This window comes from Anguilla rostrata, chromosome 2 (assembly GCF_018555375.3).
Source record: "Anguilla rostrata isolate EN2019 chromosome 2, ASM1855537v3, whole genome shotgun sequence".
Lineage (NCBI taxonomy): Eukaryota > Metazoa > Chordata > Actinopteri > Anguilliformes > Anguillidae > Anguilla > Anguilla rostrata.
Genome location: NC_057934.1, coordinates 20,080,127 through 20,102,499, shown reverse-complemented (window position 1 = coordinate 20,102,499; position 22,373 = coordinate 20,080,127). Strand labels below are relative to the sequence as shown.

The 22,373-nt window shown below is 44.4% G+C and overlaps 1 protein-coding gene across 4 annotated transcripts in view; it reads left to right on the top strand.

Annotated features, from left to right (window-relative positions):
* fbxo11b (F-box protein 11b) overlaps positions 1-21,814 on the top strand; it is a 31,777-nt gene extending 9,963 nt beyond the window's left edge. For 2 of the 4 annotated variants that reach the window (XM_064321093.1, XM_064321096.1), the window contains exons 2-23: positions 6,540-6,667; positions 6,824-6,905; positions 7,052-7,196; positions 7,679-7,808; positions 8,132-8,215; positions 8,949-9,081; positions 9,349-9,455; positions 9,557-9,668; positions 9,810-9,916; positions 10,240-10,377; positions 10,763-10,980; positions 11,346-11,526; positions 11,844-11,966; positions 12,102-12,187; positions 12,615-12,691; positions 13,436-13,579; positions 14,480-14,590; positions 15,836-15,943; positions 18,447-18,555; positions 18,651-18,749; positions 19,296-19,376; positions 19,866-21,814. In XM_064321093.1, the coding sequence (XP_064177163.1) occupies positions 6,540-6,667; positions 6,824-6,905; positions 7,052-7,196; positions 7,679-7,808; positions 8,132-8,215; positions 8,949-9,081; positions 9,349-9,455; positions 9,557-9,668; positions 9,810-9,916; positions 10,240-10,377; positions 10,763-10,980; positions 11,346-11,526; positions 11,844-11,966; positions 12,102-12,187; positions 12,615-12,691; positions 13,436-13,579; positions 14,480-14,590; positions 15,836-15,943; positions 18,447-18,555; positions 18,651-18,749; positions 19,296-19,376; positions 19,866-19,917 (2,555 nt within the window). In that variant the 3' untranslated portion in view covers positions 19,918-21,814. Of the gene's footprint in view, positions 1-6,539; positions 6,668-6,823; positions 6,906-7,051; positions 7,197-7,678; positions 7,809-8,131; positions 8,216-8,948; positions 9,082-9,348; positions 9,456-9,556; positions 9,669-9,809; positions 9,917-10,239; positions 10,378-10,762; positions 10,981-11,345; positions 11,527-11,843; positions 11,967-12,101; positions 12,188-12,614; positions 12,692-13,435; positions 13,580-14,479; positions 14,591-15,835; positions 15,944-18,446; positions 18,556-18,650; positions 18,750-19,295 lie in introns of all 4 variants that reach the window. The other 2 variants (XM_064321095.1, XM_064321094.1) reach the window with 2 other exon arrangements.
* The last annotated feature ends 559 nt before the right edge of the window (positions 21,815-22,373 follow it).

Genomic DNA, 22,373 nt, shown 5'->3' with positions numbered 1-22,373 from the left:
AGAGAATATACAGAGCTAAGCTAATGTACGAACAATTTAAGGTGTGTTCTTTAATTAGGATCAGTTACACTTATCAAGGTGCCCCACATCTGTGATGCTGTCTTAGACCTTGTAAGTACTGTCAGTGCCCTCACTCCCTACAGTTCTCTCACAGTTTATAAATTTGATGAACAAGTTTGCATAAATAGCTGCTCCTGAATTCAGGTAATTCAGGCATACACAAAAAAGTATCATCTCTGGATTTAGAGACTGGCTTCAATGGCAAAAACAGGGCAGTACTTAGCCTATTTTTTTAATTTATTTATTATTATTTTTTTTTTTTTTTGCAGTTTCTTGGAAAGGCCTGTGCTTTGCAGTTCTTTCACACTGTCTATGTATGTCCCCCAGACTCCAAAAAATAATGATAATAAAAAAAGAAATAACAGATTCCACTTGTAGTCAGGATGGTCTGTTTTTTTGGCCAAAGCTTTTTATTTCAAAAAGTTTGAAAGAGATCAGTATTAGACCAAAATGACTTTGTCTTTATGAAAGTGCGGTTACATTATAAACATGTCAAAGAATGGGTAAGGAACTGGTCTTGTAACCCAAAGGTTGCAGGTTTGATTCCCAGGTAGGTCACTGCCTTTGTTTCCTTGAGCAAGGAACTTAACCTGCATCGCTACAGTATATATCCAGCTGTATAAATGGATGCACTGTAAATGCCGTGTAAGTTGCATAAGTTGCTCTGGTTAAGAGCATCTGCTAAATGCCTGTAATGAGAAGTAGCTAGATTTGAATGCATGGGTGTTTCTAAATTAACATTGGCATATTAAAAGCGGAATGGAGTTTCTTTTCTACCCAAGCCACTAATACAAGCATGCAAGGCGGTATACAACATGTATCTGAGAATATCCATGAATGTTAAAAGCGTATTGTATTGACATTGTAATGTATTGACATTTGAGGAATTGTCGTCTGCTCCGGAGATGTCCGAACTGGAAGTTCAGTGGCGTGGGATGAATCCACTCTGGTATTAGCACGCCTCTGTTCTCCATTGTCTTTGTGTTGTATTTGGGTGTTACTCAAGCCCTGACTTTTTTTCCCCCCCTCCCCCTCTCTGCTTGGGTTTCTAGAGCAGAACCTGCACTGTTTCTGCGAGGCAAACCTTTGGGACCTAAAATGAGTGATGTCATTGCTGTTGAGTCATTTCAGTGTAGCCCTTCCTGAACGCTATTGGGGGACAGGCCAGTGATCTCATAGTGTGACAGCTCAAAATGTGTCATTAATTGTGGAAAAATGCATATGCACTAAAACTAGGCCTACTTTTTACCACAGGATGTATCTTTTTAAAATCCTACTTAAACCAGTCTGACTTTGTGCCTGTTTTCTTGAAGAATTCGATTATTTCTGTTGTCACTGCTATTGTAAGTTATGAGCACAATTATGTAACTACGAATACCTTTTCTCACTCTTGTTCCATTGCCGTTAATTGATTGAATGGATACCGATAATCGGTTAATCTGCGCACTTCTATGAAAGATTTCAGGCTACAGAGAATGAGAGAACATGACCCAGCTCCTTTTGCTTTAGATGCCCCCACAGATATGTGTGTGGAGTTCATGTGTCACTCTGTGATGCGTCTGAGCGAAATGTTTCCCTGTGCATTTCATGCTCCCTACCAAAAGAAAAACTCCCTCAAAACCCCAAAACGGTTTCATTTTTTTTTTTTTTTGTTGCCGTTAAGCGGTGGTTTAAAGCATTTTCTGATCATAAGTTAAAAAACTAGGGCTTGACATGAACCGTTGTCCGCTTGTCCGGGACAGTCAAACTTTATGATTGGACACGTGTGATGGTTTTTGCAGTTGCCTAATCATACAAGTAAAAAATAAACCTGATTTAAAAAAAAATCTGTAATATATATACGCACATATAATTGTAGCCCTAGCCTGTCTTTGTTTTCGATACTCAGTCCGTTTTCCAGCTGCGTCTGCTCGCTACAAAGGCACGGGTTAGAGAACACTGAGCTGCGTGTGTGCGCGGTTGTCATCAGCGAGCGAGGCGAGCCTCAGTCTGATGCGCTCCTCTAACGCCTGTTATCGACCGGGCTTGGGGGGGCGGGGGCATCTATCCACCACCTCAAACACAAACATATTTATTTCAAATTTATTTAGGAGGACTGGTTGCTGAAGACGGAGGAGTCTTCTTTGATTGTAAACACTGGACTACAGCATGGCTAAAAAAAATCCTGTTTAAATGTCAAATAAAGAGTAAGATATCGTTTTAAATGTTTTTAATGCAAGATTAAATGCAAGAAGTGTTCTGCGTTGTTCGGAGGCGGGTTTCAGTACTATCTGTGGTATCTCTGCTCTGCTGTGAAGCACCACTGTGGCAGCACTGTGAGAGCAGGATTGACAGGCAGGTTTAGAAGCCTCTGTGCAGAGAGCAGTCACGAATGGTTGCTAGGATTCAGGCGTGGTGAAATTTAGAGTAACTGATTTCAGAGCCTTGGGCAGTTAGAGAGACTGGATTTTTTCTTAGAGCTTTTAATTTATTTATATCTGTTGGGATGCGAAGGAAATTTAACCAAATATGAAACAAATTTACATTTACCTTTAATATCATGCTAACTCCATTATGATGCTGAACTGCATTTAATGCAATGAGTGAATTATGTTTAATGAATTTCTTAATGGTTTAGCCCATTTAATTATGATGTATTTTGCATGTACTGTATTCATTAAATCAAAGTAACTGTAAAAGTGGATGTTTGAAATGTTTGTTTTAATAGGATGACATTGTCAGTTTCAGTCAAGTAAGTTGGTGGACAAGTAAATATCAAGGTCAGATCCTGAAGGGTTTGGGCTTTTTATATTCAAAAAGGGTTTTATGTTTTGAAATATTTTCAAAATCTATATAGTTAAGTATCTGCATATTAAGACTGGCCAGGGACCCCCTACAGTACCTTTTAGCACCCCCTGTTGAAAACAGAGGCTGTTTAGGCATTTTATGTGATGGTATTCTGGGTTATTGATGGGGGTAGCCAGCCATGGACTTCCAGGAATTCAGCACTTGTGGTCATGTGACCCCCCCCCGTGCGCCCAGGCCGTTTGTCGTACCACAGTTCCAGCCTGTGGTCTGGCTCACGGGCCGAATCTCGGCTCGCTTTCACATCGCTGCTCTTCTCCCGTGCCCCGTAGCTGCGCAAGCCCGTACCGTCACCAGGCCCGCGGCCCAGATAAGTCCAGTCAGCCCGTCGAGGGGGAGAAAAAAATCAGTGGCAGCGTGGCTTATTTCCACGAGCCGTGCTTTCGACGAACGGCAGAGTTGCAGTCAGATAAGAGGGACAGACAACGAGCGCGAAACTCCGTCTAAGTATACTCGCGACTGGAGGAAGTCCCCTTTTAGCTGCGCGTTTGGGCTCCACTGACTGGGAGACTGTCGTGGTGATGCACAGAACACGAAGTAAATAATTTAACACATTTAAACCCATATTGAAAAGTAACCTGGTAAAGGTTCTTTTGAATGTTCATAACGGGTGTGTTTATTGGTGGAAGTTTGTTCTGGAGTACGCCACATTGAGTAAAAATAGCTATAGTGCAATAGAGCCTGCAAACGTCTGTTTACAGATGGTACTTCCTAGAGTCGAGTTAGCTGATGGAACACAGAAGTTGACTGTCTGGTTATTTTAGAGAGTCGGTGGTTAGGTATGTCACAGTTTGCGTCCAGCGCTCTAAAAATGGAACGCGGGCGAAATGTCACCGACGCTCCCTGCGCCAGTCACAAGGAGGCGCTCTCGTGCATAGCTGGAATATCCTGGAAGGCACGGGCAACGTGATCTGTGGTGCCGTCTTTGGGGGGCCGCGTGGCTCAGGGCTGGCAGTACACCACGAGGAAACCCGGCTGCTTTCAGGTGCCGAGAGAGGGGAGGGCAGCAGCTGTCGTCCCGGTTGTCAAACGAGGGTATGACCCGGCTTTTTAATTTCGGTTTGTTCTGCATCGCGGCATCGTCTTTCAGGTCATGTGAGGAGGGACGGCCTTGCAGGCTGAAGCCCCGCCCCTTCAGACAGCATGACAGGTCCCTGAGTCGTTTTCCTAGAACATAAAAAGCACCTTATTTCTGGGTACCTTGTCAGGTTAGTTTAATGTCTTGGGGTCAGTTGAGTGTGTTTATATTAGTTGAACATGGTAGATTAGCTGACGGTTGCTTGCTGATTGGTTGAAAATGTTTATCAGGTTAACTGACTATGTTAACAGTTAAGTTGGTCCAGCACTGCATGGATACACTGTTATCTTCATGTATGGACAGATGTGGATTTGAATGTGGATTTGGTTTTATAAGTCACTCTGGATCGAGGTGTCTTCAGTAATGAGTCGAAATGTAATCGTGAAGGTCTCAAGTAATTTTTTATTTTCATTATTATTCTTTTCAAATAAATTTGGTGCCCAACATGGGGCTGAGCATTTCCAAGTCCCACCCCAATGACTGGAATATCCAGTCATCTGCAACTGCAGGGGTGTGAGTTTTGTTCTTGGTGTTGTTTCTTAATTTTAGTCCTCCGTTTCACTCTTGTTCCTCTATTGTCTGCTTCTTTTAATTACATAAAAAATGTTATTCTGTGATGAACTCATTGGTTCATTTTAATTTCTCACATTTAATTTCAATTCCAGTATTCACTCATTCATTTCTATTTCAGCTTAGATGTAGGAAATTATTGGAGTCCCATTTTTGGTAGGCTATCTGGCGTGATAGGTATTTGGCATGCTGTTATTTTGGCCTGAATGTGTGAGCAACCAATGATCTTGTCTGATCCTGTGCCACTCGTGTTGACTGGCAAATTTCCACATCTTGAAATAACAGCGTGATTATGAAATAAAAGTCCCATTATAAACTGTTGCCATGAAATGAAAAAAGTACTGAGTAAAAAAAAAAAGAAACTACTTGGAAAAGTGCCATTATGACCTTTTTTAAAAATAAAAAGATCAATTTTGAAATAAAACCCATTATTATGAAATGAAATATGTAACAATGTTGTCAGAATGAGTATGAGGAAATATTTTGTAATAATGAGTTGAGTTTTTAAATTATTGAATTATTTCGCTATTTATTGATTTGTATATGGACGGAGGACGGAGTGTAGCACAGTGGGTAAGGAACTAGACTTGTAACCGAAAGGTCGCAGGTTCGATTCCCGGGTAAGGACACTGCCGTTGTACCCTTGAGCAAGGTACTTAACCGAAATTGCTTCAGTATATATCCAGCTGTATAAATGGATACAATGTAAAATGCTATGTAAAAAAGTTGTGTAAGTCGCTCTGGATAAGAGCGTCTGCTAAATGCCTGTAATGTAATGTAATGTAATGTATATATATCCCCGCCTTAATTCATATGACTGTTTATACTATAATGGCTCATTTACTAATTTAATTTAGACAAAAATGGGATTCCAAAGAAAATGTGCTAAATACATGCATATTTATTACTATTGCGCAGTAGAGAAAAGAAAAATCAGCTTAAGTTTTAAATAATCTGATCTTTACCCTTGTCACTACTCCACACGTTCCTCACATCTGAGTCTCCAGTTTAATTTTAGTCGAAGTCGTTCATGGCTTCCTGGCTTATAGTTCTCAGTTAAGGAGCCTTTAAAGAGACGTTTTTTTCAGTTTTGCTGTACAGTTTACAGTACAGTTTACGGATGGACCCAGTCAGTTTTTGTGTTCGATGAAGTATGTTTTACAAACGTACCAGGGCCATCAGTGGGTGAAAACACACTTCAGGTGACCGTGAATGAGTGTGTGCAGTGGTGTTATGCCTCCGGAGGCTGTGCCATTGTAAGCGCTGGTGTGAAGCTGCTAAGGCTGAGGGCCTGAAGTAGGCTGGAGAGGTAAGGATGTGAGGGGGAGAATGACTCAGGCAGGGTAATCATGGTGATGAACACCAAAGCACTCAGTGCCCGGGATGCACAGGGCCCGTCTTTCTGAGGCAGCCAAACGCCTTCACTTCTCACTGCAGCCTCAGAGCTCTGCTCTTACTGATGGGGTATTCCTGGGGAGTGCCTGTGTGTGTGCGTGTTGTGTGCGTCGTGTATGTGCATGCTTGCACGTATCTGCCTGTGTGCGTGCGTGTGCGTGTCTGTATGTATGTGTTTATTGTGTACTGTAAATAAATGACTAAGGTGTTGTGGTGCGAGTTTGCTTCTGAATGTTTCTTTTTATATGAAATGTTTACAAAGTTAATATTAGTAGTTAATATCCGTGTTAAACTCAGCTCATAGAACATGCTAGTTGCGTGCGAAGAAGCTCATGTCTGCAGAAAGTGTTAATATATTTTGGTTCCATTACATGCTGGGAATTCCATTTAGAAAATTTGGTGATGGAGAGCTAACGGTTCGAGGGATACTATTGGCTGCTTTGTGGCCGCAGTGAGCAGAGGAACGTTCGCAGAGATGCCTCAGACTGGGCGGTGGTGAGGGGCTTGTGAAGACAGGTGCAGTGAAACAATGCTGTAATGGTTTGTTCTTTCTCTCTCTCTCTCCTCTCCCACCCCCCTCTTCCCCCCCTAGATGAGGACATACCTGCAGATATGGTTGCAGAAGAATCCGGTCCAGGAGCTCAGAACAGTCCCTACCAACTGCGCAGGAAGTCCCTTTTGCCCAAGAGAACCGCGTGTCCAGCGAAGAGCAGCATGGAGGTCTGTGTGCCCTAGTGCGACCGTGCCCGTGACCGCACTCCGCCCGGCGTTCGCCTCTGTGCGACCAATAGACAAACATCTAAAACCGAACGCAGGTTTCTGAAACATGCTACAGCCAGCTGCCGTAGAGACTTGAATTTTTCTTTCTTTTTGTAGGGTGCTTCCACCTCGACCACGGAGAACTTCGGACACCGTGCAAAACGCGCCAGAGTGTCGGGAAAATCACAAGACCTGCCAGGTGAGCATCCGCTCAACCCTCGTCCGCCAGTGCTGTGGGACAGCGTGGGTGGGTGGGTGGGTGGCGGGCGGGGGGGTGAAGGGGGTTGATGGCGATGAGCGCGCGTTGGCGACGCTGACGGTCCGCTTGTTCCCCGTGCTCCCCAGCCGCCCCCGCGGAGCAGTACCTGCAGGAGAAGCTTCCGGACGAGGTGGTGCTGAAGATCTTCTCCTACCTGCTGGAGCAGGACCTGTGCCAGGCCGCCTGCGTGTGCAAGCGCTTCAGCGAGCTCGCCAACGACCCCATCCTCTGGTGAGCGCCGTTCCCCGACCGTCCGTCCGTCCGTCCGTCCGTCCGGCCGCCGCACTGAAACCGCGGAGCCGGAACAATCGCAGCAGCGCGCTAGGAATCAGAGCCGCATCGCTGTCGGAAACGCGTCCCGCACGTCGCTATGTCCACAATACAGACCCACACAATGAGCACCCTCCGCACCGTTCTTTCCCAGTCCTGCTTCATGTCCAGACGTTCTTCAGTGTACCCCTGTCTAAATTTCAGAAGTTTGAAGCGCTTGAATTGTTGTGAAAAGGATTTTGGCGTCCTGAAATGATTCCAGATCAAACTGCCGGTCCTCCATTCACAGCAAACCTACAAAGAAGGTTTCGTTGTGTTTGTTGACATGAGATCATCAATATCCCAGTTGCTAGTAACTTGTGTGGATGAAAGGTCATTTCCCTCCCAGAGTGCTTGGTGTTTTTGTTGGTGGGCCTGAGCCCTGTGATTTCTGCACATTGCAGGAAGAGGCTGTATATGGAGGTGTTTGAGTACACGCGTCCCATGATGCACCCTGAGCCCGGAAAGTTCTACCAGATCAACCCTGAAGAGTACGAGCAGCCCAACCCCTGGAAGGAGAGCTTTCAGCAGCTGGTAAGGGGGGGGGGGTGTGTGATTAAGTGTGTGAGGGAGTGTGTGAGAGGGAAGATGTCTGCTTGTGTGGATATTTGTCTCTGTGTGTGTGTGAGTGTTGTACATTCAAACTGGACAATGCTACAGAGATCAATTGTAGTGCCTTCCACATGCCAGAATACTGACCTGAAGGAGGAAACGCTGATGATTTTAAATTTACATGATATATGATCAAAAAAACACCTTGAAATCTTAAATGATCAGGAAGTGATCCTACGTGTGATTTCCTTCAACCATCATCTGTATGCTGAGCTGAAATTTGTGTGAAATGGCGTTGTTTGCAGTACAAAGGAGCACACGTAAAGCCAGGCTTTGCTGAACACTTCTACAGCGACCCAGCCAGGTACAAAGGACGAGAGCACATGCTGGTAAGCGATCTCTACTCCAGTCCCTTCGCTCACCCGTCTCTCTTGACAAACGCCAAACGCACGTTATCACGTCTTTACTGACGTTGCTCAAAATTGGCCACGCTGTGGCGTCCATTTGAGGAGAGATTGTAACGATGCGTCTGAGATACGAGGCGCATCTGCAGTTTCGTTTGCACATGTCCGGGGTATCTTACGCGAGAAGGGCCAGTGGGGGTGAAGGGTTTTTGCATTAGTCCAGCACTGAGACACCTGATTCTGCGTATTAACTTTGATGCTCTGATGAAGGCAGTAATGCCGAAACGCGTTAGCGTTATTTTAATGTGCCTATAAATAAGCAGTAAAAAGTAAGGAGTCTGTATTTTTTCCATTATTTTTGGATGTGCTACCTCACTCGTGTTTATGAGTTGTTTGATGGGTTAATGTGTATTTGGGCTCAGCACTCCTCTTCATTCTGCTGGTTGATGCACACTTTTTCCTATCTTCGATATCTGCATATTAACATCTTGATTGAAAACCAGGGTTAATTAATTGGTTGAATTTGGTGTCATAGTGCTGGGCTTAAAAAAAAAAAAAAGTAAAAAAACTTGTATAGGCAGAAATGACAGACAGAAGGCCCAGCGGAGCTGAAAGCTGGGGGCGTGGCTGCCTTCTCGTGTTCTCCCAGCATTCACGCCTCTGGTCCCTCCCTCTCTGTTCTGTCCCCTCCCCCTTGGCGCTGGCTCCTCCCCACCAGTACTACGACACCATCGAAGATGCCCTGGGCGGAGTGCAGGAGGCTCATTTCGACGGCCTGATATTCGTCCACTCCGGGATCTACACCGACGAGTGGATCTACATCGAGTCGCCAATAACAATGATCGGCGCAGGTACGAAACAGAATTTTATCCTACAGGAAGCAGCATTCTGGTAGAAGGGAAGTTGAGTTCTGGCCAGCAGGAAGCAGAATTCAGGCACATGTAAAGCAGTGTGCAGAATTCCTATGGTGACCAGATCGATACACCGATGGAATTGTAAACGCTCTTCAAGCCATTGCAACGCGCTGTCATTAGTGATTTGCCGTACGTGTGTTTGAGTTGAAAGTAGTATTTGTTGGTTGAATGTGTGGAAATATTTTTCCCCCTCACTTTTTGCAGCCCCTGGGAAGGTGGCGGATAAAGTGATCATTGAGAACACCAGAGATTCCACGTTTGTGTTCATGGAAGGGTCAGAGGATGCCTACGTGGGCTACATGACCATCAGGGTACGTTCCCCCATCTGGCTGCCTGCCCTCTCTTAGCCCCGCCCCCGCCCTCTTCTCCGATTGGGTACCTGAACTGCTGTCTCCCTCCCTCTCTGCTGCAGTTCAACCCCGACGACAAGTCTGCTCAGCACCACAACGCCCACCACTGCCTGGAGATCACCGTCAACTGCAGCCCCATCATCGACCACTGCGTCATCCGCAGCACCTGCACAGGTAAGCGCCGCATTCACCGTAACTGCAGTGCGTCGCACAATCACGTGATTGCAAAAGTGTTATAGGCACTGTAGTGCATTTCTCTATGGAGGATTGTGGGTATTGTAGTCCATAACTGTGCTTGCTCTCCTCTCCCTGCAGTGGGCTCAGCAGTGTGTGTGAGTGGCCAGGGGGCGTGTCCCACCATCAAGCACTGCAACATCAGCGACTGTGAGAACGTGGGGCTGTACATCACGGATCACGCACAGGTAAGAGCCAGCCGACGTCACCCGTCATGCCCAGTAATATCAACACGTCAGGTACACACACACACAATCAGTAGAGGTACACCACTACCCATCCACAGAAACTCTACTGAACCACAGCAAGGAAACTGTTGAAAGTAATATATACTACACGCAGATGAAGGCAGGTGACCCAACAGCTTTATTAAAATATGCACCTGTTTACAAATGATAAATTGTGAACGACCCATAAGCCCAGGAAAAGAGTATCGGCTATGCTAATCGCTTAATTTTTAGTTGCGTCATTATGAGTTGATGAGTCTGTTTCCCTGCCGCTCTTCCACTAGGGCATATATGAGGACAACGAGATCTCCAACAACGCGCTGGCGGGGATCTGGGTGAAGAACCACGGCAACCCCATTATCAGGCGGAACCACATTCACCATGGGAGAGATGTTGGGGTCTTCACCTTCGACCATGGCATGGTAACCATGACAATGCCGCTGCCTTTCGCAACTTAATGAACAGTCAACCTTTGTGTCCATCCTCACCCACCATACAGAGCCCAGGGTCAGATTAACATTAGGAAGTGAGGGGGCGGAGTCTCCGGGGTTTGAGGTGGGCCTTGGAGTCTGATTTGGAGACACCCGAGTCACTCAACATCCATTGGTCCACATTTATTTTTATTTTACAGGTTTCATTTTGTCTAGCCAATTGGTAGCTCTAATTGTAGAGAAGAAAACCAGGGCGTGATTCGGATTCAAGGTCCAGATTTGAGTGTCCGTGGCGTGCGTGGGATTCGGGGCGTGTCCCGCATCGTGAGCGCGGCCGCACGAGTCCGGGGGTCCTCACTTCCGTCTCCCGCCGCAGGGCTACTTCGAGAGCTGCAACATCCACAGGAACCGGATAGCGGGCTTCGAGGTGAAGGCGTACGCCAACCCCACGGTGGTGCACTGCGAGATCCACCACGGCCAGACCGGCGGCATCTACGTGCACGAGAAGGGGCGGGGCCAGTTCATCGAGAACAAGATCTATGCAAACAACTTCGCCGGCGTGTGGATCACTTCCAACAGCGACCCCACCATAAGGTCTGCACCCGTGGTTTTTGTGATGTCACCCTGCCTGAGGCTCCTAAACTTTCTAGCACTTAATTTTAGTGTCACTGGGAGTGTGAAAGTTTGGTTTTCTTCAGTTTTTATAAAGAATGTTGGCTGAGTGAGATGGCAGTTGGAACAAACCTTTGCAACTCTGTCTAATTGGGTCAGCCTGTCATTGGTTAAGATAAAGCACTCTACTCCTTGCTATTCCGATAAGCATTCTGTTGGCGTTGCCATGGAAACAGCCAATCTTGGCAAATGAATGGTGTGATTTCCTGTCCCTTGTGAAATAACTTCCTTGTGGAGATCTGCTTTATTATAAATAGTACTTTCTGATCAACTTTTTCTAAATCCAGAGGGAACTCCATCTTCAACGGTAACCAAGGAGGCGTTTACATATTTGGCGATGGGCGGGGCCTCATCGAAAGCAACGACATCTACGGCAACGCCTTGGCGGGGATCCAAATCCGAACCAACAGCTGCCCCATCGTCCGACACAACAAGATCCACGATGGTCAGCATGGGGGCATCTATGTGGTGAGTGGAGTTCTGTACACGTGTGCAAGCGCGCACACACACACACACAGCAGAGAAAGTGCTTGCATACACTCACTCTCACACACTGCAGTTTTCTTTTTGCTACAAAAATAATGAAGTTATGTGCTGATGCGCACACATACACATCCTGACATTACAGGCGCAGTTTTCTCTCTCACACACACACACACGCTGAACACACACACCGATCTTCCTGCATACTTTACGAGGATGGCATTTATTTAGGGAGATCGATGTTGTGCAGAAAAGGGGGTGCAATCTCACCCGAGCGCGTGTGTTCACCATTCTCCCTCCAGCACGAGAAAGGGCAGGGCGTGATCGAGGAGAACGAGGTGTACAGCAACACCCTGGCGGGCGTGTGGGTGACGACGGGCAGTACCCCCGTGCTGCGGAAGAACCGGATACACAGCGGCAAGCAGGTAGAGTGGGCGGGGCCGGAGGGCGGGGCTTGCCTCCAGTAACCCTGGACACCGCACACGTCAGTTTTATTCCGTCCCTCCCTACAGAAACCTAAGGCCTGGTTTTTCTTCTTTTTACGCCTTTCTGACACACAGGTCGGTGTGTATTTCTATGACAACGGGCACGGTGTACTGGAGGACAACGACATCTACAACCACATGTACTCGGGCGTTCAGATCAGGTGAGTCTGGCCTGAGTAAGGGGTGAAGCTGCAGCACATGGAAGTTCACTCGCAGTCGCCAGTAGTTTCTTGGAAATTTCACACTGCTGGGCTTATGGTGGGTGCAGTTTGTTTTTGCTGTTGCCGGCCACTCTCTGGTAGATAAATTGATCCATCTTTGTTGTGCATAGAAATTTGCATTAGGATGAAGATGTGTGCAGAGTTTCCCTGGGGGTGATCATGGCACGGCCACCAAGGCAGTTCAAATTGTCGTGCAAATTTGAAAAACAAATTTGAATGGCTAGTCTTTGCTGTCACTGATATTCAAAAGTGTATTAATGCTTGCATCTGTTTGAGAGTTTTCTGGCTGTGCTGAGTGGCGTATTGTGGTATACCGACACGAGCCGGTGGATCTGACCAAGACTTTTGACGTCCAATTTGTTCACAGAACCGGCAGCAACCCCAAGATCCGGCGAAACAAGATCTGGGGCGGTCAGAATGGTGGAATTCTGGTTTACAACTCTGGTGAGTAATAGTCCGTTACGATACCCCCTACCCCCATACCATACTTCCACTGAACTGCAGTCACAATTACCATACCCCCTCTGAACTGCAGTCACAGTTACCATGCCCCTCTGAACTGCAGTCACAGTTACGCAGGTGCCCTCTGAGTGCAGTCAGTCAGTTACATCCCCTCCCTTTAAATGCAGTCACAGTTACCATACCCCTCTGACCTGCAGTCACATTACCTATGCCCCTCTGACCTGCAGACACAGTTACTATGCCCCTCTGACTGCAGTCACAGTTACCATCCCCTCTGAACTGCAGTCACAGTTACCATGCCCCTCTGAACTGCAGTCACAGTTACCATGCCCCTCTGAACTGCAGTCACAGTTACCATGCCCCTCTGAACTGCAGTCACAGTTACCATGCCCCTCTGAACTGCAGTCACAGTTACCATGCCCCTCTGAACTGCAGTCACAGTTACCATGCCCCTCTGAACTGCAGTCACAGTTACCATGCCCCTCTGAACTGCAGTCACAGTTACTGTGCCCCTCTGAACTGCAGTCTCAGTTAACCTTATCCCCTCCGAACTGAAGTCAGGTACCATGCCCCCTCTGATCTGCTCAGTCACAGGCAAGGGGTTCTGGGTGTTGTAGTGTTTTACCACACACTCCCTGTGCCATCATTGTTGAGTTGCACCTCGTTATCACTGCATGAATCACACTCCACTCAGTTCAGAACCATGACCTTCGCTTTAACCTCCAGGCTTGGGGTTCATTGAGGACAACGAGATCTTCGACAATGCCATGGCCGGGGTTTGGATCAAGACAGACAGCAACCCCACACTCCGGAGGAATAAAATCCACGATGGGCGAGATGGAGGGATCTGTATTTTCAATGGAGGGAGAGGTAAGGCCAGTGTGAGAGGGGGGATAGTGACTGGGAGCTCACATTGGAGGTGTCACAAAACCAATTTGTTTCTGTACCGAAGTTACGGTTAAGACAGACAGGCAGATGTATGTCAGGCTCCAGATAAGTTTGTCCTCTTGTTTACACTGTTAGTTTTTGTTTGGTAGCAACACTACTACGCTGTTGGCCTTACCCTTGTTTTGAATTATCATGGTCTGTACTGGAAAGCTACTAGTTCATAGAAGAGATTGCACGGTCATGAGACGAGGACGTTAGTTCAGATGATTTTTATCTATTTATTTTTTTGGCTATGTCATAAAATGTGAAAGCCATCACTCAAATTCACGCACACAGAATAAGTGAAAATAAGTGAAGGTCCTGTTGAACAAATAATGAGTGCGGAGGGCTTGACTGAATAACGGTTCAATTGGGCCCTCTACTGGTTCTGTGCTGTAATTGCAGTTCCCTTGGTCTTTGAAAAACCTTCAGTGCTTTTATTCTGTGAAGCCACAGGCAGCTGCTGAAATGTTAGGGACACATTTAATCCCTTAACTGTATGTAATGTGTTCATCTTTCTCTTCAGCCTACTAACTTCACATTGTTTACTTTCTGGTACAGTCGTGTCTGGATTGTTTGCTGTGGGAACATTAGACACTGCTGAATAGTATTCACAGCCCAAAGCATCCATGAATGTCTATACTGACATTTCTTTTTTAGAAACAATCCTAACCTCTATTCCATGTACTGTTGCACAATTTTGGGAGAACTTCAGTATTGCATCAAAAAAATTTTTTTTAGAACTGTCCTTAAAATGCCAGTGGCTTGCCATGGAAGACATGACTCTCCACAATTCTGGTTTATCTGGGTGTAGTGCCTTATTTCTCTGCTTCTCTCCCACAGGGCTGTTGGAAGAGAACGACATCTTCCGGAACGCCCAGGCGGGCGTGCTCATCAGCACCAACAGCCACCCTGTCCTGCGCAAGAACAGGATATTCGACGGCTTCGCCGCCGGTGAGCCTTCTCAGCTTCCTGTTAATGGGGCGGGGAGTCTGACTCTTTCTGTTGCTCATTGAAAGCCGTGGGCTACGTGAGCTCTGGTTTCTTGGGCCTTGTATTCTCTCTAAGCTTAATTACGGAGGGAAAGAAAGACTTCAGTGATAGGAGAAGGGTGTGTCATTAAACCAAAAAGGATAGAGCACCATAATCTATCAGTCACTTTGATTTGAACCAATCGTAATGGATTGCTGTGGAGAGCAAAGTAGTATGTTCGGTGCAAACGAGTCGATGATTGGCTGCTCCTTGTAGCTCCACCTCTGTGGGTTTCATGAAACCTCACCCTCCCATCACAGTATAATAACAGAATATTATACAGGGTTCGTACGGTCATGAAAAACCTGGAAAAGTCATTGAAATTTAAAATGCAATTTCCAGGCCCTGGAAAAGTTATGGAAAATAATATTTTTTGAAAAGTAATGGAAATATAGCTAAAGTTGCATCAAATATAATTACTAATTAATCCAATCATAAACATAGTATGTATATCATAAACAGCTTTCGATAACGCTAATAAATTGAACATAAACTTTTATCTTCAGGTAACATTAGTTAACACGTTAGCTCTCTGTGTCGCGTGACAGTGGAGTGCTGCGAAAGGAAGTGATTGAAGGCTAATATTAACCTATTTAAAATTAGCATTAAAGGTAAGAATGTCAAGCTCACGATTGGTTAGAAGGGTCACCGTCAGCTCACAAGGCACATACTGAGTGTACTAACTAGCGAATGTACAGAGAAAGAGACGTTCGACTGGGGAAAAAAAAAGAAAAAAAAGGTCGCACCAGAACAATTATTTGCACTCGCACAAATGCTCCCAATTATATTTCGAGGTCGCACAGATTAAATTTCGGGAGCATATGCGACCAAAATGGTTATGTTAAACTAAAAAATGTTAAACTATTCGAATTAAAATATGAGAGAATGTATCTGTGTAAGTGTAAGTGTGTCTGTCTGGCGTTTGTTTGTTTTAGAGAGGCACCATATGTTTCAGATGCAGACCTAAGTTTACTTAGCGTTACAATAAATAATTTTAAATCGTCCCGCTGAGATAAAGTCATTTGTTTTGGTCATGGAAATTCAGTTAAAGGTTGTGGAGAAGTCATGGAAAAGTCATTGAAAATCATTGGTGAAAAAGTGTATGAACCCTGATTATAAAGATGAATTTAGTGTTTTAAATTGACTGTGTTTGACTCTCGCTGTCAGGTATCGAGATCACGAACCATGCCACGGCGACACTAGAGGGCAATCAGATCTTCAACAATCGTTTCGGAGGGCTTTTCCTGGCGTCTGGAGTCAACGTTACCATGAAAGGTAAAGTGCGATTTTTCTTTAGCTTTTAACCCCTTGAAAACAGGCTGCTAATGCACATTTTCAAAAGGAGAAGAAGGAAATAACTTTCCAGAATAACAGCGGGGTCAACAAACAGGGAAAATGTAAAATGATACCTGAGAAAAGGAATATAAGCCAATTTACAGCTTCGAGTTGATTTAAAGTTCATATATGTTCATAAGCTACGCACTGGTGCACCTTTGGGTCATTATTAACTCCTTCACGCAGATGGCAACTGTGGGCAATCCTCACCCATTTAGGGGGTGTTCTATTTAAGGCTTTATATCTCCAGATGTGAGCATCATAGAGACTCGGAAAATGGCTTAAATGAAGCAAGACACTTGTACCATTTGCAATACTAGATTAGGTTATAGAAATATTTTATGTTGAAAAAAAAGTGCCACACACCCAATTATCTTGGCAGAAATGCGAAAATGAAGTTGTCCTTCAGTTTGAAATGAAGTACAAAGAGATCACGTATGTATAACAGGTAAAACTATACGTGTCCTGGATCATAAACTTCTTGACCACTAGTCGAAATGTAAGGGAGATACGGAATGTAAGGGAGATATGTGGACGTGATATGAGATCTATGAAGCAAAAGCAGTGTACCCTGGTGTCCCTTGGTGAGAATTGCTGCCAATCATAACTTAATCCTATATTTCAATAACTCGGTTAAATCACTTTCAATTCATATATCAACTGTTTTGACTCACTTTTTAATTTTCTAGTGGGAATGACATCTCTTCATCAGTATAGGGTCTGATATATCTAGGGGTCCAAAAACCTATCCAAAATGAGTAAAATGCTTTTTGTCTATTATAAAGCGTATAAATGTGCCCCTTATGATGGTTTAAGATGAAAAATTGATATCACGTTGAAAAATAATGCAAAAACATTGTGACACACTGTGGAACACATACCTGAATATGTAACCATTCACTCTTGTATGTGTTTTTTTGTACTGTACGGAATGTAATCTTTTGTTGCATGGGGATGGGACAGCATTTGCAAATGTTACTATTTATCGCTCCCAAGGGAAATTTTACGTTCATCTAGTACATATCAGGACACGGTAAATTTCAATTTTAAGTTCGAGTATTTCAATGTGCTAAGTGACAAGTGGAGATACTAATAGCCCACATAATGTACAATAATATTACAATAAAATAATGTTCCAGCATCAGAATTTTGGCCATGTTCTGGCTTCACAGTAAATTTGAGCATCAAACATAACGCGTAACTGAGCCACCTATGAATGCTTACACTACACTATGAATCGCTGCATCTGTGAATAGCGCAAACCTCTTAAGAGGCACTTCACATTTCATTGTTTTAACAAAGCGGGCCACTGCGAGCCGTTACACTACGCTGACACTGCCCATGGTGCACTTACAGTGGCCCTATACAAACAGCTAGGCCTGTTAGTTAGCCCCCAATACAAATGCTCTGCGCATTATTAGCAAAGGCTAACGGTTGTCTCTTACAACCAATGCGAATTTAACAATATCAAAAATATGACACTGTAGATAATTGAAATGTTACAAGCAGTAAATACTTACATCTTTATATGTATACGGGGTAGACTTTGTTTCCTCCTCCTCTTCTTACGCCCCAGAGAATTTGTTTCAGGCATGCTGATGAGTTGGTAATTAGTAAAATCTTCCAAAAACCAAAGGAAAAAAAAATTATTTTGCCACAACAAGTGCTTGTATATTACCACGTGAAATGTTACAGTTTACTGCACAGTGCTGTGAGGAAGTAAGAGTTCAAGCTGTTGCACGCTGCTCTTAGTCCTCGTAATAAATTAAAAATGAGACAGGCGAATGCCATTGGGCTAGCTGGTACTGTCCTTTACTAGATGAAATGGTCATCAGTCAAACCTGAATGAACTGAACAGTTACTCTGGTCTAAGTGGGGTTTTGCACATGCCAGTTTCTATTTGCGTGTTTATTTCTCAAACGGATTGTTCAAGACAATAAATGACCACTGAATATTGAAAGGGACATCTTTATGTGTAAAACCCAATGGCAAGATTCCTATTCATTTATCTTGCTGCTGTGACGGAATACAAATTTTTGATGGTGAAAGAAAATTTTTTATGAACTCCCAGATGGTCGCTGTTGGGAGTATGTCGTGCTTGGGGGTTGCAGATGAGACTGCAGGGAGGGGGTGCTTTTTAAATGGAAAACGTGCACGACAAAGGCACTTAGAAACTATGCCAAGTATTTGGCATAGTTGTTCTGTATTTTCTACTAATGAAGCTAGAATGCATGTTTGTTGTTGCACTTCTAGTTTGGTCGCAGGAGCACTGAATGTCTGAGTTGAGTTATTTCAGCATGCCAGATTGCTGGTCACTAGTGGGCTTGTGTGAAAGGGTTAACCCACCTCAACCCTAGAAATGTTCAGTGGTCCCTTTGGCCGAGTTCAGCACTGTCGCCCTTGGGGTACTTCCTTCCTTAACAGAATCTCTACCTCCCCACAGATAACAAAATCTTGAACAACCAGGATGCCATCGAGAAAGCTGTGAGCAGAGGCCAGTGCCTCTACAAGATATCCAGCTACACCAGCTACCCAATGCACGATTTCTACAGGTAAGGTACCCTCCTGCTCCTTCCGTCACTGTCCAAACATGTGTCAGAACCTCACCAGGTCACCTCTTCCCCCCCCCTTTCTGCTCTCCGCTCAGGTGTCACACCTGTAACACGACAGACCGGAACGCCATCTGTGTGAACTGCATTAAGAAGTGCCACCAAGGGCATGACGTAGAGTTTATAAGGCATGATAGGTGAGTGTGCCATTTCCTTTTCCCTAAGGATGTTGGGAGTTGTAGTGATTCCTTCCTTCCCAGCTGTACTGGCTAAAGAATACTGGGAATTGTAGTGTTGACTTTGTAGTAGTTTTTAGTAATTCCAGCAGGTGAACATAGGATAATATTTCTATTGAAAGTAAGACTGTTGTTCTTATTTGTTTTTCAACATTATTATTTGTATTATTGCAATTACTATGGGATTATTCTGTTACTCAAAGTAGCAGCTTTTGCCGATGAAATTGGATGATAAAGGAATCTGTAATATTTGAGCTTCCGTGTAACATTTCATAGTGTTAGTGTGTGTACCCATTCACAGCATAAATGAAAGAAGAGCTGACTGCTGAAAATGACCTGTTTTCTCCAAATTCTTGGTGATTCTTGGGTTGCATTATGCAGACAGCCTGCAGGTGGCAGTGCATCACCCTCCTGCTAATCACTGATCTAACTGAACCTGTCTGGTAACCTGGCGGGAACGTAGTGCGTTGCACGTCTCGCGCGCTCACCCGCTGTTTTCGCCTCCAGGTTCTTCTGCGACTGCGGCGCTGGGACCCTGTCGAACCCCTGCACCCTCGCCGGAGAGCCCACGCACGACACGGACACTCTGTACGACTCCGCCCCCCCTATAGAGTCCAACACGCTGCAGCACAACTAAGCGGGCCGTGCACAGCACACCCCCAAGCCCCTCCCACTGCCCTACCCCCCCCCACCCACCCCCCCGAAAAGCCACAAACCCACCACTATGAACCACCCCATTCCCGCCCGGGAACCCCGCCCCTTTAAAACTGAGTGCTTCTGCCTTTCCAAAACCCAGAAGAACTCCATGTGTACAGTTATGGCGTGAGAAGGAAACGCAAATCTAGGTTATTAAAAAAAGAAACTTCAACCAGTATATATAAAAAAAACCTCCAAAAAAACAAATATAAATATATAAATATACAGACTCGGACAATGCAAGAGCTTGCCAGGCTCAGAATGGAGATTACATTTATATATAGATATATATATATATATATATATAAATTTAAAAAAGCTTACTGATATATGTGGATGTGAAGCCTTTCTGATCTTTTCTGTTCCTGCGTTGTTTCTAAGAAGAAAAGGAGAGGGAGAGATACCCGAACGGCAAAGAGAAGCAATATGTTGACTCAGGACTGGGGAGTCGTGGCGACGGCTGCAGCAGCAAATTGGGGGAGGGGCTAACGAGAGACTGCCTCGGTCCCTCCCACTGCCCCGCCCCCCTCCCGACGCCAGTCACACGGGGGACGGAAGCGGAGTCGTCCGGCCGACGGGTTTTTTGTACAGAACGACACGGATGGAGAGACGTGTGGAGCCATAGAGAGAGCACAGCGTGAGAGGGCGCTTTCCTCGACAGGAAGCAGAGCCATCCCCGCACTGCTGCCCTGGCAACTGTCTCTAGGCAACGAGCGTGCTGGTATATGTGTATGGTCATAAAATAATAATAAAAAAGAAACAATGTGATTTAGCACTTCAGCTTTTTTTAAAAATATGTTATTCTGATTCACAAATATGATTTTAATGCTTTTCTCATGTAGTTTTGTATTTTCCAGCAAAAATCTTACTGTACTTGAATGTCTTTTATTATTGTTATTATTATTATTATTATTATTATTATTATTTTGTTAGTTCACCTTAGGCTTGCTGTAATCATATTCGTGTCCCAGTATATAAGTTCTTTCTGTGAAAGAGAATAACAAAAAAATAATAATTTTGGAAAAGAAACACTAAAAAAAAATTTCTTCCAGCAATGTTATTTTAAGTGTAAGTTGTTGAAGAAAAGGAAAAAAAAAAAAAAGTAAGTGAGGCGAGGCGGGTTTTCATGAGAGGGGCGGTCGTTTGAAAGCGAAGTTTCTCGCCCACACGGTCATTTCTGCATTTGAGCTCTTCAGTCAGACAAAGAGGGTTCCGCTTCAAAACGGCAACCCCAAGGAAGGTCTTTGTTTGACGTGTATCGAACATTTACTAGTCAGCCTAGCAAGGCCCATTAAGAATGAGTGGTGTCCAGCCGAACACTCTTCTGAGGTTCATTGCATAACATTGGAACCATTTGTACATCTGATCTGTATTCGGCATTGGTGAAACGAAGTATTCAGAGAATGGCCATTTCCTTTTAAATGCAGCATACGTCTGACCGTAAACGTGAATACTGTTCAGAACCTTTCATTACTAAATGAAATTACATTTACAGCAGATTTGGAGCCATTTGTGGTGTTTATTGTCAATGCAGTTTGCCTGTAAGAATGGAAAGGTGAACACTGCCTCCTGAGTACATGTACAGAGGAATCCTTAGGCCCGGTGGTATTTTCAGGGATTCAAGGAGTGAACAAACTAATGAAAAACATAGATATGTTAGGGTATTAAGCCAGGGGGATACATCTAAGTGAATTGGTTGTTTTAATATTATCGTTTGTATTAATTTAAGCGGTTCCCCATTTTAAAGTTTTGTAGCCACTGTAGAAGTGTAATCCGTCTCTTGAAAACGCTGCCATTTCAAGCCTTCATGGTTCCGCCAGCTGGGACATGACGCTATAACGTCGCTGCGGTGTTTTTAGCCGCGGCACGGCGTTGCTGAAATGTCACCGCGACATTTTGAGAACATTGTGTTAATGGAGGCTGCCCTCTGGGTGCCCCCGACTGTTTGAGTGTTTAAAAAATAACAAAATTTATAAAAAAAATAAAAAAAAACATTGCTGGAGATAAAATCTGAAGCTTCTATGTACATTGAAGCAAAGACGTGTACCCATAATGCCCTGTTGATAGCTTCCTTTTATCTGATTTTATTTTATTTTTTTTTTTGCTTCATCCATGTGTATTGGTGACTGTGGCTTCTGCTGCTTGAAGTGTATGCATGTACCATAACATCTAGACTTAATATATTGTGGAGTATCCAATAACCATTATGTAGATGCTAGTGTGAATTAAAGGGGTTTAATTTCCTATGAAAGATTTCCAAAAAAAAAAAAAGAAAAAAGGAAATTGGTCATTTTTTAAAAAAATAAAAAAATAAACTTTATTAGAATGTTTCAGAAGTTGGGAATGTTTTTTAATGGGCAAAGTGTATTGTGAGGGGCTGGACACATGGAAGAAAATATGCTGACTTCTCTGATTGTCTGAACCAGTCAGATTGTCTGAGGCTCCTGGTCTATCAGTTGGCAAAGCATGGCTGTACTGGAGAGAAACCTGGAGGAAGTGACAGACTAAGGTGTTCACAGCAGCAATGTCTGTTCCTGACAGCCTTTTTGGGGTTTTTTTTAAAACACTGAATGTGGGCATATCTTTAAACCTAGTAATCTAGTGAGGCTGTGGCTGTACAGTCAGCAGCTGCATCTCGGACTATTACAAATTTTGGCCGAAATAATCTTACCCAATTGATTGACTCAGTAAGATATATTTTTATTGTATTTTATTGTAAGATATTATGTGTTATGTAATCACATTCTCAAATGGCAAGTACATCCATCTATCCACAAGGATTCCGTTAAGAACCAGATTGTGTGTTTGCGTGTGTATTATGAATATCTTCGGTACACCTTCTCCAAACAGTGAACCCTGTGGCTACAACTCCGTATATAAAGCATGCAT